This window comes from Amborella trichopoda, chromosome 13, assembly GCF_054954075.1.
Source record: "Amborella trichopoda isolate Santa Cruz 75 chromosome 13, AtrichopodaSantaCruz75HAP2 v2.0, whole genome shotgun sequence".
Classification (NCBI taxonomy): domain Eukaryota; kingdom Viridiplantae; phylum Streptophyta; class Magnoliopsida; order Amborellales; family Amborellaceae; genus Amborella; species Amborella trichopoda.
Genome location: NC_142348.1, coordinates 51,525,342 through 51,538,049, shown reverse-complemented (window position 1 = coordinate 51,538,049; position 12,708 = coordinate 51,525,342). Strand labels below are relative to the sequence as shown.

The following is a 12,708-nucleotide window of genomic DNA, read 5'->3' as shown; positions in this document are numbered from 1 at the left end:
GACAGCCAAAACTTGATTTCAGAACATGAAATCACACTAAAAAAAACTTCACTTTGGACTATGAAGGACCGAGTCATAGTAAAAGAAAATTTGGCAGATTTGAAACACCACTTGGCTTTAAAAAAAAAAGAAATTGAGAAAGTATTGACTTCAAACTTGCACGACATGAATGAAAGATTTATCGAAAGGACTTCAATCCCATTCGAAATCGGTCAAAACATGACCTTGGACTATGAAAAAAACTTTGCTTCAGACCACGAAAGATTGAATCGTCACAAAAAAAAAAAGGAAGATTGGAAGCCATGGTCAACTCTAAAGCAAGGGCATCTTGAGAAACTAATATTTAAAAGAAGAATAATAACAACAATAAAAAATTGGGGAATTTTCATAATAATTTTATTTTAAGGGTACATGAGCATAAATTGATCTTAACCTGAACCTCGTGGAAGTGGTACTTTCGACGTCAAAACAAAATAATGTGGCACCTACTACATTGATGACCTTTTTAATATATTGCTCGTCTCACTATAGAGTAAATTACACCTCTTCCTTTCCTTAAATGTTGTATGCACTTTTCATATTAGTTTTAGCATTTCTAACGATATCTCTATGTCACACCTTCAACTTGCACTAAACTAATTGGAGTTCGAAGTTCTAGGGACCCCGATTGAAGTGATGCCCTCAAGGCATTGAAAGGTTGCCATGTTTTTTATCAAGAAAACAATGAATCGAACCTCGCTCATGATACGGTTATCACGGTACAGAAATCTGCTCAATCCAGTCCTTCTAGAGACATCCGATAAAGTTGGAACAATACAGAGAAGATTAGCAAAACCCGTGTTAAGTATGCGAGGAACAAATCAAAAAAACAAAAACAAAAATTTTGGGGTCAAAAGAGCTCAATCGCAAATGTACAGCTGTTCCCAAAATATAGAGTTTGATGATCGCGAGAGATTTGGAAAGGAGTAAGTTTGCAGAGCAAACATGTGCTGATTTATTTTTTAACAGCAATTACACGGGCTCAGACGAATCGGAGCTCTCATTCTCTTGCAGGCTCAGACTAATCGGAGCTCTCTCTCCGCCTCTCTACAGCACATCATTCTCACACAAAAGCTCAAACATGATTTATTTTTTAACAGCAATTACACGATGGTACTAACGGCCGTTAGTACCATAAACGATGGTACTAACAGCCCCTCTCTCTCTTTATGGGACTAATGGGCAATATCTCCCTCTCTCAAAACATTCTATAGAATTGGGAAAGGGGCTGGGTAGGGGTGTAGTCACCACATTGTGGTTTTTATTCTACTAACACCTTTAAAAAACAAAAAAAAACTAACTCCTAAACTATTTGAATAAATGGGTTGGGCCTGTCTTCCACACTGAATTACCCCAAACATTCTATAGAAACAACCAAAACAGAGTCATGCCAACCAGTTTCCAACCAACCCAAGCAAGGGTTCATGCATTTTCTCTAAGCTATTACTGCTAAAAAAAGCTAGGACTTAACTGGACATTGACCAGTTCCTGCCAGTGCCATCTTAAATCAGATAAACAGCACGCAATACCAGAAGCCAACATCTCACAAAAGGTTCCAGAAATAAAATCACCATATATATATGACAAAAAAAAACAAAAAAACAAACCAACTCCTTTGGTCTGTGTAATCCCAAAACAAAACGGGTCCATAGAGGAAGAGCAAGGTTCATTTATCAAAAAACAAAAAAAAAAAAAAAAAAAAAAAAAAAGAAAAATAAAGTGCAAAGTTCAACTCTACCTACCTACAATCCATTTAGAATTTACAACAGGGTGAAATAAAATGTAAAGTTACAGAGGAGAGAGAAACTGCTACAGGGGCTAATGGATCATCATGGTTAATATTGTTTTGCTCTCCCATATTCAGATCCTCAATACGAGTTGCCGGCAAAAGAAATATGAGATTTGAAAACTAACCATCGTATTCTTGCCTTGAGAACTTGTCCTCAGGATAATAAACCGCAACCACAGTGTTGCCCCCAAACTTTCTCCCGTTGAGAGTAGCCCTTGCCTTACTTGCACCCTCAGTGTCTGAATACTCTAAGAAAACCTGTCAAGAAAATGTGAAAAAGAACCAACAATGTCAAAAGTTAAATTGGTATAAAAAAAGGGCAGTGGTTATTCAATATAAGACATAAATATTAATATTCAACGATTCTTTTCTCATAGAAAATAATTTATGAGCTCCAGGGTCTACATGATTTGGAGCGGAAACAAGAAAAGTTCCTTTTCTCTCTTTTTTGGAGCAAGGAAAGTTTATATAGAAACTCGCCTTTCCTACTCCAGGAAATTGTTCACCAATGGGACCTGGGCGTGGGATGACAACATTAACCAATGATCCTGTCAAACAAAGCCAAGCATGATAATGAAAACACCAAAAACTCTCTCTCTCTCTCTCTCTCTCTCTCTCTCTCTCTCTCTCTTACACACACACACACAACACACAAACACATGAATATGGCAAACAAATCTCCAATGAAAGTTTGGCATGAATCCAAAGCCAAATAATACCAGAATCAAGGAAAAAATAAACAAACATTAATCTTACAGGAAATAGGAGGTGACACGAGATATCTAAATATCAAACTGTGCATCAATAAACCTAACCTGAGAATTGAAATCACTCGAGTTTCAATAGAACCGGAAAAACTGAAAATTAAGTAGGTAATTCCGGAAAAGGGAAAGTTGATAAATCCATCACCAAAAGCAACAATGGTCATAAAAGAATATTTGTTTCTCAGCAACCTCACTGAGATTTTATTCCACAACATTTCAAAAACCCAATTTGTTCAAACATAGATCCATCGAGTATCCAACTTGAATAGATTAGTCAAAGGAATTTAAAAACCAAAAGAGAAAGGGAAACAACTTTTTTATAACTAAAAAAAAACGGACTCAAGTGGAAAATATTGAGCAAAGGTTAGAATTCTATATCTTTTCATGATTCGAGGAAGAGAGGAAAAGAAGATAAAAGCACAAGAACCATTCACTACTGTTTGATGTCATACCAAACTTTCCGCCTTCTTCTCTCATATCATCCATTATGTCCAAATAGTCTTCGTCATCCTTCAACTCATCCACATTTACAGCTTGGGTTAAGCAAACAACTTTGGTAGGCTGAGCACCAACTTGGAACACAAGCTTCTGCAAATTTGAGTACAAACGGTGAAAAAAAAAATTCATAATTAAATTTAATACAAAAATTATCTAACAAATTACAGCCAATAGGCACTATGAAAAGGAACAAGCGACCAAGCAATAAAACCCGACGAGTAGTCAGGTATGTATTTCAGTATGGTTAGTTACTGACGCATCAAAACAGTTCCATTAATTTTTTCTAACTAGAAGTGTCATTGCACGCTCCTAACCTGCAAGGCTATCTGTTGCTGAGCATGGAGCAACACAGAATCCTGCTCTGGTCGAGGTTGAGCATTGCCTTGAGCTGCTCTCCTAACAGTGAGAGTCTTATCGCCCATTTTTATCCCATTAAGAGCAGCACAAGCAATGTCAGTTACTGACTGGTCCTGATAAACACAAAATGCATAGCCCTTCGAGTTCCCTGTTTCTCTGTCCTTGACAAGATCAAACCCCCTTAAAGGCCCAAAAGATTCAAGGAGTTCCCTTATTTGGACTTCTGTTAAGTAATATGGAAGCCCACCAACAAATATTCGATCAGGCCCCTCAAGACCACCTACTGCACCAGGAGTCAGGCCAACTGCAGCCAAGTGCAGGTTTGGGTTGGGTTGGCTAGGGCCAAGAGCAGCGGCAAGAGAAGGGTTGTAATCACTAGGTCTCCTCACCTTCACAGGGGCACCCTGAACACATAATAAATTGTGCATTAGAGAGAATAGCAAAAATATAAGTCAAAAGGAAGAAAGACATGAAAAGCTTAAAACTAGAAACACAACACAAAAAATATACATCCGAAAAGGTAAGAAAGCACGCAGAAGCCCAAGTTTGGACGTTCCTATAAAATCAAGTAATTTTTGTATTCCATTTTCTGAGAACATATTGCTCTTCCCTAGAACTAACAGATATTTATGGTTTTCAAAAATTTAATTCGTTTAATCGCTATCAGTGTGCATGTTGAACATCCAAGGCATTCGGGTCATCAAACAGAAACATGGGAGAATTGGGTCATTCCTGGAGTCTTGCCATTCAGTTATTATGAATGCCAAAAGATTCAGGCAGTTGCATAGTACCAATATTATTTGATGTCTGAAAGTATCAAGAATGCTCTGGTCGTTAGTATAAATGTCCAAAAATACATAAAAAGAACAACATGTTGGACTTTCAGAAATTGCTGCAAGATGATCTCACTTTTGTCACAAATATAACAGTCTTCCATATGAACCTATTTGCAGAAAACCATATAATCATTTACATAAATATAATTTCGATAAATCAAGCCATACCTCAAAAAGGATACCATCCAGAGCCATTGCATTACTAGCTTCTTCAATTGATCTCATCTCCACAAAGGCAAACTTCTTTTCATGATTTATATATACATTAACAACAGCATCGCCTGGAAAAGGGAGACAATTTTGCGTTTGAGTGCAGATTGGTAACGAATAAACTTATCCATATAAAATATAATAGTAATAGGGTGTGGTTTGCATAGAGTTGCAACTTTAAACAATCAAAGTAAGGAGCACCTCCAAATTTCATTATAAGATGTAATTTTGCTATAAATATTTTAGGACGGCTTGAGAATCTATTTTCATCTCAAATTATAAAATTTTAAACTCCAAATATGGTTCAAATCAAGTAGATCTATAAACACATGAAAATCTTGAACATAGACGGTCCTGATGATGTGTTGCAAGATGCACTATTTTTAGGAACCGAAATGTTCTTTTTTTTTTTTTTCATATCCATACATCTCAATGTCAAAATGATCAATTAGAGGGTTTTCCAACATCAAAACAGCCTTTTCCAATAGATTTTTAAGGTGAACCCTATTTCCACAGTTTAAGGTTGTAACCTTATATAAACTTTTTCCATAATAACAATACAAAGCAACAGTAGAAACCATATACCGACCTGGCCCAGCTGTATTCCCTCCGATAGCAGCCATCACCTGGCTGAAGAACGTTGCTACAGACTGCGAACAAAAGATGAAATATTTTATTAGAAGACTCACATTTTTATATCAATGGAAATTGAATGTTAAGGGAAAATCCAGCTAATTTTGAGATCAAAACATCAAGCAAACTTCACAATAACCCAAACTCAATGTTATATACAACAGTGGAGATCCAAGAGCACAGTAAGGCCTAAAATCACATAAATGGATCATCAAACAAGAATGAATAAATAAGAAACCAGTACTTAGGTCACAAACCCTAATCCTAGAAACATTATTTTTCCTTGTAGGATCCAGTTTTGAAGCGGCCGTGGCCACAAGAAATCACCATGCACCTTGACCAAAAGTCCAAAAAAATCGATTGACGAGACAACTTTGCAGATCCATACTCTTTCAGTTACAGGATCAAGATCATAAACAAAAAGGGACCTGGAGCCCTCAAATTGCTCCATATTGAGTGATATCTGAACACTGCTCTGGACCCTCAGTTTCAATGGACGCTAGATCAAACATATTTGTACTATTTTAGACGCTCCAAATCAAGTTTTCTAGAGAATAAATGAATTTGAAAGTATTTAGGACGGTTTGAAGTCCTCAATACAAGGTTTTTTACGGTTAGCTGCATGGAATTTTGGTGTGGCTCACAAATCATTAAAAACAATAGCACAAATAGACAATGTTTGAACATTCAGAGAGGACTAAAGCGATTTCGTCTTCGCCATCTATAAAACAAAAAGCAAATACCCTGAACTTGGAACATAATGTGGCAAGATGGCAGCTGCCAACAGGAAGCAGAAAGAGTGAAAATAGATACTCTATGGGACAATCGACAGGCACAAGAACTTCACAAATGACCGAAACAATCAGAAATTTTATCCTAGATCTAGGCACATAGTGAAATGATTAAACATCAGTAGATGTCACACGACCTAAAATCACAAAATACGATAAATTAAGTATCAAAAAGGAGCCAGAAGTCACAGTTTTGGGTAATCCAGCACAAATACAGTTCAAAATCATAAGTTTATAAAGATACATCAACCTTCACGTGGACCTTGTATAGACCATATACAAAGCCAGGAAATGGGTAAATGATACATTCCTTATTTCTTTTATTTTTTTTTTGGTGATGGAAGGGGCGGGGGGCGTGTATTTGTCTAAGAAGATTTTTTTTGTAATAGATTCTTTGCAGTTCCCCAGTTGACTTCAAGTATGTGGTGGTCATTAAAGAGTGGCAGCAGAGAATGTTGCCATCTAATACCATCCGAAACAAGTCATACTAAAGCCAATTACATGAATGTAGAATCCCAAAAAGAAAGGAAATTTAGAAATATTATAACCATGGCAGAGGCATGTGTGGGGTTCACAAAAGAATAAAGGAAATACCATTCTAAGCAGAAAAAAAAACCATGAAATGGGGCTTTACCGAACATTGGATTCCCGAAGAAAAATGATTTTCATGGAGACTGTAATATGGGGGTTCATTTTAACTTTTAAAGCCCACAGAGACAAGTAAACCGTATATCAGCAGTTCTTACGACAGTATTTCCATATTAAAATAATAAAAAACAATAAAATAAAAACAAATGGAGGACCTAAAGTGTTCACTTCTACCCGCACTTTCTACCTTCAGGGATAAACATCAGTATGCTGATTTTATCCCAGTCCTTATTTCCCTGCACCCACATCCATTACCATGCAGTCACACCCACATCCATTACCATGCGGTCAGATTGACCTAGTTCCCTGAAATGCCGAAATGAACTCAGTGCCTTAAAGTAACTTGGATGTGGATCCAGCTGAGGCCATTGCAATTGTTAACAGATGAGCACCGTTTCAACTTGATCATTCTTTTGTATTTTTATGAACCCAAAAAAAATGAAAAAAAAAATCCTATTTTTTCTCCAACTGTCCACAGGCATTTAACATGTAGGGCAAACCAACACAATCAATCCCATCAGTCGTTGCAAAATTGTGATGGCCTCATACATCCATCACAAAATTGTGATTTCCTCAAATGAATGCTAGTGTAACAAAAGAAGGAAACGGTAAGAAGGAACTGAGCATTACTGACCCTAAGTATACACCAGAATCCAAGACTGTTATCTAAAAGCAACTCTCTTAAATTAATTTACACAAAAAACTAACATTTCATCTCGTGCATACACAATGATTAGCACTGTAATAATAAAAATTGTGAGAAATTCAATGGCACCAAACCTGTTCATTAGCAATGGGTGGAAGGCCTCCAACATACACACGCCGAGCATGTCGAGTAGCCTGTAAATTACAAAAAATAAATTATACCCCTCAGTTCATTAAAATAGAAAAGATTACTATGTCAAAATATGGCATATATCGAAATATAGGCAGTTTATGTCATACTTGCTGGGTCATTGCCTGGACAGGCATTGGCATGGCTCCAAACTGCCATATGAAACAGAGAACCATCCCAGGACATTAGCAACGACTAGCACAAATAAGAAGTACAAAGGACCAAAACCCTAAATTGTTGAGAAAAAGGCACCTGTCCAGGTAATGAAAACATGCTTGGCAACATTCCAGGCACAGCTGGAGCAGCTCCTGGAACCTGACCTGTAAAACATGCGCAGAAAAATCCTCAGTTAGAAAATAGTGCATCACAAATAAGTGATACCAGTGAATTATTATCAGAAGCAAGCAAATAATTCCCACTAAATCACCTAATATGTGCTCCTTATATCGAGAAAACTCTACTTCATACGCCTCTGATAATGGAATCTACCAGAAACAGACAAAATATACATCATTTTTTAGTACTGAAGAAAATATTTGTAAGACTACCAAAAATGCAATGGTTGTCGGTTGAAGACGAACAAGAATCATCAAACCGGGGCATTGGTCCCTCCTTGTACATAAAATCTACAGTAGCTCACGCCCATTGGCAGCATAGTGGGGCAAGTGGCTCAACATTGCCTTCTTACAACAACAAATAGATACATACACAAACAAACCACCACAGAAAACAAGCAAACAACCAAAAAACCCATACTCAGTTTCAGAATTAAAACACCAAATAAAACAAATAAATTAATTAGCCTATGCAGAAATTAAGTCTAAGCTCCTACATGGAAGGCTGAAATGGGAAGGAAATGCATATTTATCTTTTTTACATCACGAAGTCCAACAGAAAGTGTTGCAAACAGCTCTATTGACGTTACAAGCTGGGAACAAAATGATAGCAAAGGAAAGGAAACGAACCTGGAACTGCAGCACCAGGAACCATTGCTGTAGGAGGTGCCATGTCAAACCCACTTATCCTTTTGCTGTGTAAACATGTGACATAAGTAATTTATCAGTTTTCACACAAAAGAGACCGTTTGTGAACAATGGAGACCACTCAGTTGATCTATTTACAACAATTAAAATAAAAAAAAACATGCAGTCATGTTTGACATCAGATATCAAAATGTTGACCATTGAATAGATATATCTCTTAAGGGAGGTGATACAATTCAGTTGTAACCAAGATCTCATGGTCAAATAATTTATAATTATTATAACTAAAAAACCTGCATTTTTCTTACAATACCCAAGAGGGGAACACTAGCCATACAACTTGGAGGCAGAAGAGCGTACCTATACTTAACCTTTTTGGCTTTGTACGACTCTTACATTAGAATCAAAAGAAAGGAACTCAAATCAGAACCTAGGGCAAAAGACTAAGAGCAGCAAGCCACTAAGAAAGGCTCTTGAGGATAGGCTATCCCATCCATACTGCCCAAAGTCATTAAGCATACCATAAAAGTACATCCAAACAGCCTCAGCATGATAGCTGGCATCAGAAAGAAAGCATGGGCTAAAATATATTAATTCAATACTACAAATACCAAATATGTATACCATCTGCTAGTGTTCGAGCTTCATAAGCCACAATGGCCTTTGCAAAAAAAAAAAAAATTCATAGCAGTTCCTTTTTTCAAAAACGACACCAAATACCCGTAGTATATAATAAAAACTATCTTCTTTTTTAGCTTACTCGGCTATAGAGGTTATGCAGAAAAACAAAACCAAAGCTCCAGTTGTACAGCCATGATCCCTGCCAAGTTTTAAGCAAACTAGCTCAATCTTACCAGAATGCTTGGAATTTTTTATTTTTTATTTTTTTTACCAATTTTCAACTTATTAGGTAATAAAAAAAATAAAAAAATCAACTTGCCAGGAGTATAATCCAGCTTTTTTCCACTAGCACCATTGATGCAGGGAGAAAATAACAACCAAAATCATAAAAATAAAAATTAAAAGGGTTGAGAGAATACACCCTCCCTCTGGGTCTGCAAGGGAGTTCACCCCAAAGATCTTTTCGCAAGACCCAAATTCTTTACTTAATTCCAATCTCTTTATTACAAAGAAGGGACCTTTTCCCCTTAAATACAATTGAAATAATAAATAAATAAATAACACATTTATCTCTCTCTTAATATTTTTCTCCCTCTCTCTCAATCTACTTTTCCTATTTCATCTCTCCCATACATTTCCTCTCCATCTCCTTTTTCTTTTCCATCACGTAGACCCCTATCTCTCTTTCTCTCTATCTAACTTCCATGTGAAGCGCCATAAATTTTAGGAAGCCCCCACCCATCTCAAACCCCACAAAAATATAAACTATATCCTCGTAAAAATCTATCCTAACCAAATCCCATAGAGAATTTACTGTTCTACCTTTAAATCTCTACAACTAAAGAAGACAATAATAAAACTAAATAAAACCAAAATCTCAAATAACATATTTTCTAAAATTAAAAAGAATATAAAATAAAAAATTAAACCACCCCGATTTTTTATTTGCATCGTTCCATAGGCATGGCATTTCCCATCTTTGGAATCACATAATCGATATTAGCCAAATAAACAAAATGTTAGGAAGATAATTGAGTGCAAAATAACATGATACTCCAAAAAAGGTTAGCAGCGAGAAGCCTGTTTATAGAAGTCAGTGGTCTACAAACGACATCTGCATTCTAAACAGTCATCTTGTCTAACATAAAACCAACTAAACTGAAACGAAATATTACCTCTTAGATCGGGAGCGTGAGCGTGAACAAGATCTCGTTCTATGACTAGATTTATCCCTCGACCGAGATCGAGATCCATGGTGATGAAGCCCTTCTCTATCGCGATCATAGTCCCCATGCCTACATAATCCACATAAATAATATCAGCAAAAGCAACAGACAGTAGCAAATACTTGATTTGTATTGAGCATGAGAACAGCGAGCAACCCCAGAGTATTCTTGAATCTAAAAAAAATTACAAAAGAGGCTAAATCTCGCGTCAAGTAAACAAAAAAAAATAAAATGAAAAATATCAAATTGCCAATACCATGAAAGATTGATAATGCAATGAAAAAACAATAGCATAAAAGAATAGGCACTCCAAACACATGTTGAAGATGGTTATGGCTTACCTATCATAATCACGATCACGACTGCGCCTGTTATGGTAATCATCAGGTCTTTCTCGTCCTCTTTCTTCTCTCTCATATCTACCCTTGTCACGGTCCCTATGATGGAGATCACGGTCCCTATGATGGCGATCATAGTCCCTTTCCCTCCCTTTTTCTCTTTCTCTTTCTCTATCCCTACTCTTTCCAGTACCTGAATCTCGTCCATAGTCTCGGGTAACATGCTATAACATAGGAACAACATTAATCACAATAACTTTTTCTGGTAAACCAGTCATAACCACTACAGTAAAGTTTAAGGCAAACAATGTTCTAGGAAATATATAATTTATAAAAAATTAAAAATAAACTCAAGCCAGAGAAGAGTAGAGGAAGCAATAAAGTTTCCAATTTGATGAATTCCTAATATCATGGAACAGAGGTCAACTGTGAACTATAGGAAGTTAAAGCATATGTCAGACCAAGGGAAAGACGAGAAGCCAGGTCAGGACTAACTAGGATCCAGAGCCTGAGTCAGGTCGGAAGGACTGAGACAACTTGGGCAAGTCCACTCGAAATAAAATAAAGGAAAACATAATGGGAGAGAAGGCCTTAGTCAGACAATCCCCATGAGTTTAGTCCCGGACTCGGCAGCCTGCCAAGCCCGAGAAACTTTGGCAACTCCAAGTTAGAGTCATCGAGTTTTCCAACACTGTCTTAAACATAAATACATTGCACCATAATCACTACCATAAATAAGAAAGAAAAACATTCATGAGCAATGAAGACAAAGCATGTGTATAAATGTGCATATGTAGGTATGTGCATATGAATCAAAACTGTTTCATTTGGCTCGTAGAGACAAGTGAATAACAACAAAGCAAATAATAATGAAAATTTTCAGAATTAAACAAACATTAGAGGCAAATATCAACATAAAAATAAGGAATATGAAAAAAAGTTTGCAAAATAAAAATAAAAAGGGAATGATGAATTATAAGCGGTTTCATGATCTATGCACAAGCCACCATGATGTTCACATCCATCTACCAAATATCAAAAAATCATTCAATTATCGTTACTTGGGAATTTACAATTTTGAAGAAGAAAGACATAACCACCCACACCCAAGATCCAGCATCATAATAACTTCATGCGTCAAATTAAATCAAATCTGAAAAAACTTAAATCAAGAAATGACAGCATACTTAAAAATTTCTCATTCTCAATCGACATCACAAAACAGTCCAAAGAATCAATATCCTGAAATCACAGCATACTTCAAATTTTCTCACTCTCAATCGACATCACAAAACAGTCTCAGCTATCAATGAAGGTTGACCCTTCAATACATTACATTAAATACGGTTCAGATATGAGGAAACATAATGCTCATTGAGAACAAAAGTATCCAAACAATATTTGCTGATAAGTGACCATGAAAGATGTCAAAACCTAAAACCTAAAAATATTCATCATGTGATACAATCAAATCAAGAGTGAGAAACCAAACTTGTTAAGGTAAATTGATTTCTAGAGTGGGAAAGAAAGAAAATGGACACATACCTCGCCTACATGTGACTTTGAATCCCTGTCTCCAGGGCCACTGTGATCACCTCTAGGAGAGCCCCAATCAGTGTATTTCTCCCCATTGCCCTCGTACCTTCCATCATAACTAGACATCTCTTATCACTTTTATATGAGCAAGACCAGCGTAAACCCTAGAATTGAAATAATCATTCGTCAATGTTAGGGCTTTTAAGGGTTTTCAGAACCCCTGAGTACCAATCAAGCAATGATACGTAAAATTTTCAGGAAATTAGCAAATTAGAGCTCCAAATGCAAAACCCTAGGCTGTGGTTCGATGACCTCCAGAGAGAGAAAGTTAGGGTTCTTCGACGCCTTGATATGAGACGAGATTCTCTTCTTAAATAGAAGGGGCTCGGCCGAAGCGGAACTCATAAGTAATCAATGACCAAAATAACCCTAAGATTTGCCATGGGGAAATACACTATGGGATTGATCAGTTTTGGTACTTGAGATTAAATTCGTTCTTAGCCGCAAGATCTGAAATTGGGCGGCTACGTTACTAGCCTGATTATGTTCACTACTGTAGCAAAACTACTTGTGTGGAGCAGTGTTTAAAAGCACCCGAACGGGT

The 12,708-nt window shown here is 36.6% G+C and overlaps 1 protein-coding gene and 1 non-coding gene across 10 annotated transcripts; one reads left to right on the top strand and one right to left on the bottom strand.

The window, feature by feature from the left end:
* The first annotated feature begins 780 nt into the window (after nucleotides 1–780).
* On the top strand, nucleotides 781–885 carry LOC148779330 (U6 spliceosomal RNA). Its single transcript, XR_016048704.1, has one exon. It is a non-coding gene; the product is annotated as a U6 spliceosomal RNA (small nuclear RNA).
* Nucleotides 886–1,592: 707 nt separating this feature from the next.
* Nucleotides 1,593–12,447, bottom strand: LOC18445877 (splicing factor U2af large subunit B). Of its 9 annotated transcripts, XM_088856907.1 has the most exons (14): nucleotides 12,114–12,447; nucleotides 10,572–10,792; nucleotides 10,180–10,299; nucleotides 8,366–8,430; nucleotides 7,828–7,885; nucleotides 7,653–7,720; nucleotides 7,511–7,552; nucleotides 7,346–7,405; nucleotides 5,083–5,143; nucleotides 4,452–4,564; nucleotides 3,405–3,851; nucleotides 3,045–3,180; nucleotides 2,309–2,376; nucleotides 1,593–2,086 (listed from the first exon to the last, which is right to left on the bottom strand). In XM_088856907.1, exons 6-14 carry the CDS (start codon nucleotides 7,683–7,685, stop codon nucleotides 1,949–1,951), a joined length of 1,098 nt encoding a protein of 365 aa, XP_088713033.1. In that variant the 5' UTR covers nucleotides 7,686–7,720; nucleotides 7,828–7,885; nucleotides 8,366–8,430; nucleotides 10,180–10,299; nucleotides 10,572–10,792; nucleotides 12,114–12,447; the 3' UTR covers nucleotides 1,593–1,948. The 9 variants fall into 9 exon arrangements, with proteins under 9 accessions (XP_088713033.1, XP_088713034.1, XP_006856065.1 ...); XM_088856908.1 differs by lacking the exon at nucleotides 7,511–7,552; XM_006856003.4 differs by lacking the exon at nucleotides 7,828–7,885.
* Nucleotides 12,448–12,708: the final 261 nt, after the last annotated feature.

Excerpts from the sequence above, each read along its gene's own strand:
- LOC18445877 (XM_006856003.4), bottom strand. The coding sequence starts at position 12,230 with ATGTCTAGTTATGATGGAAGGTACGAGGGCAATGGGGAGAAATACACT. Across the intron at positions 7,553-7,652 it reads TGTTTTCATTACCTGGACAG|TTTGGAGCCATGCCAATGCC; the intron begins GTGCCTTTTTCT and ends TTCATATGGCAG. Across the intron at positions 4,565-5,082 it reads AGGGAATACAGCTGGGCCAG|GCGATGCTGTTGTTAATGTA; the intron begins GTCGGTATATGG and ends TCCCTTTTCCAG.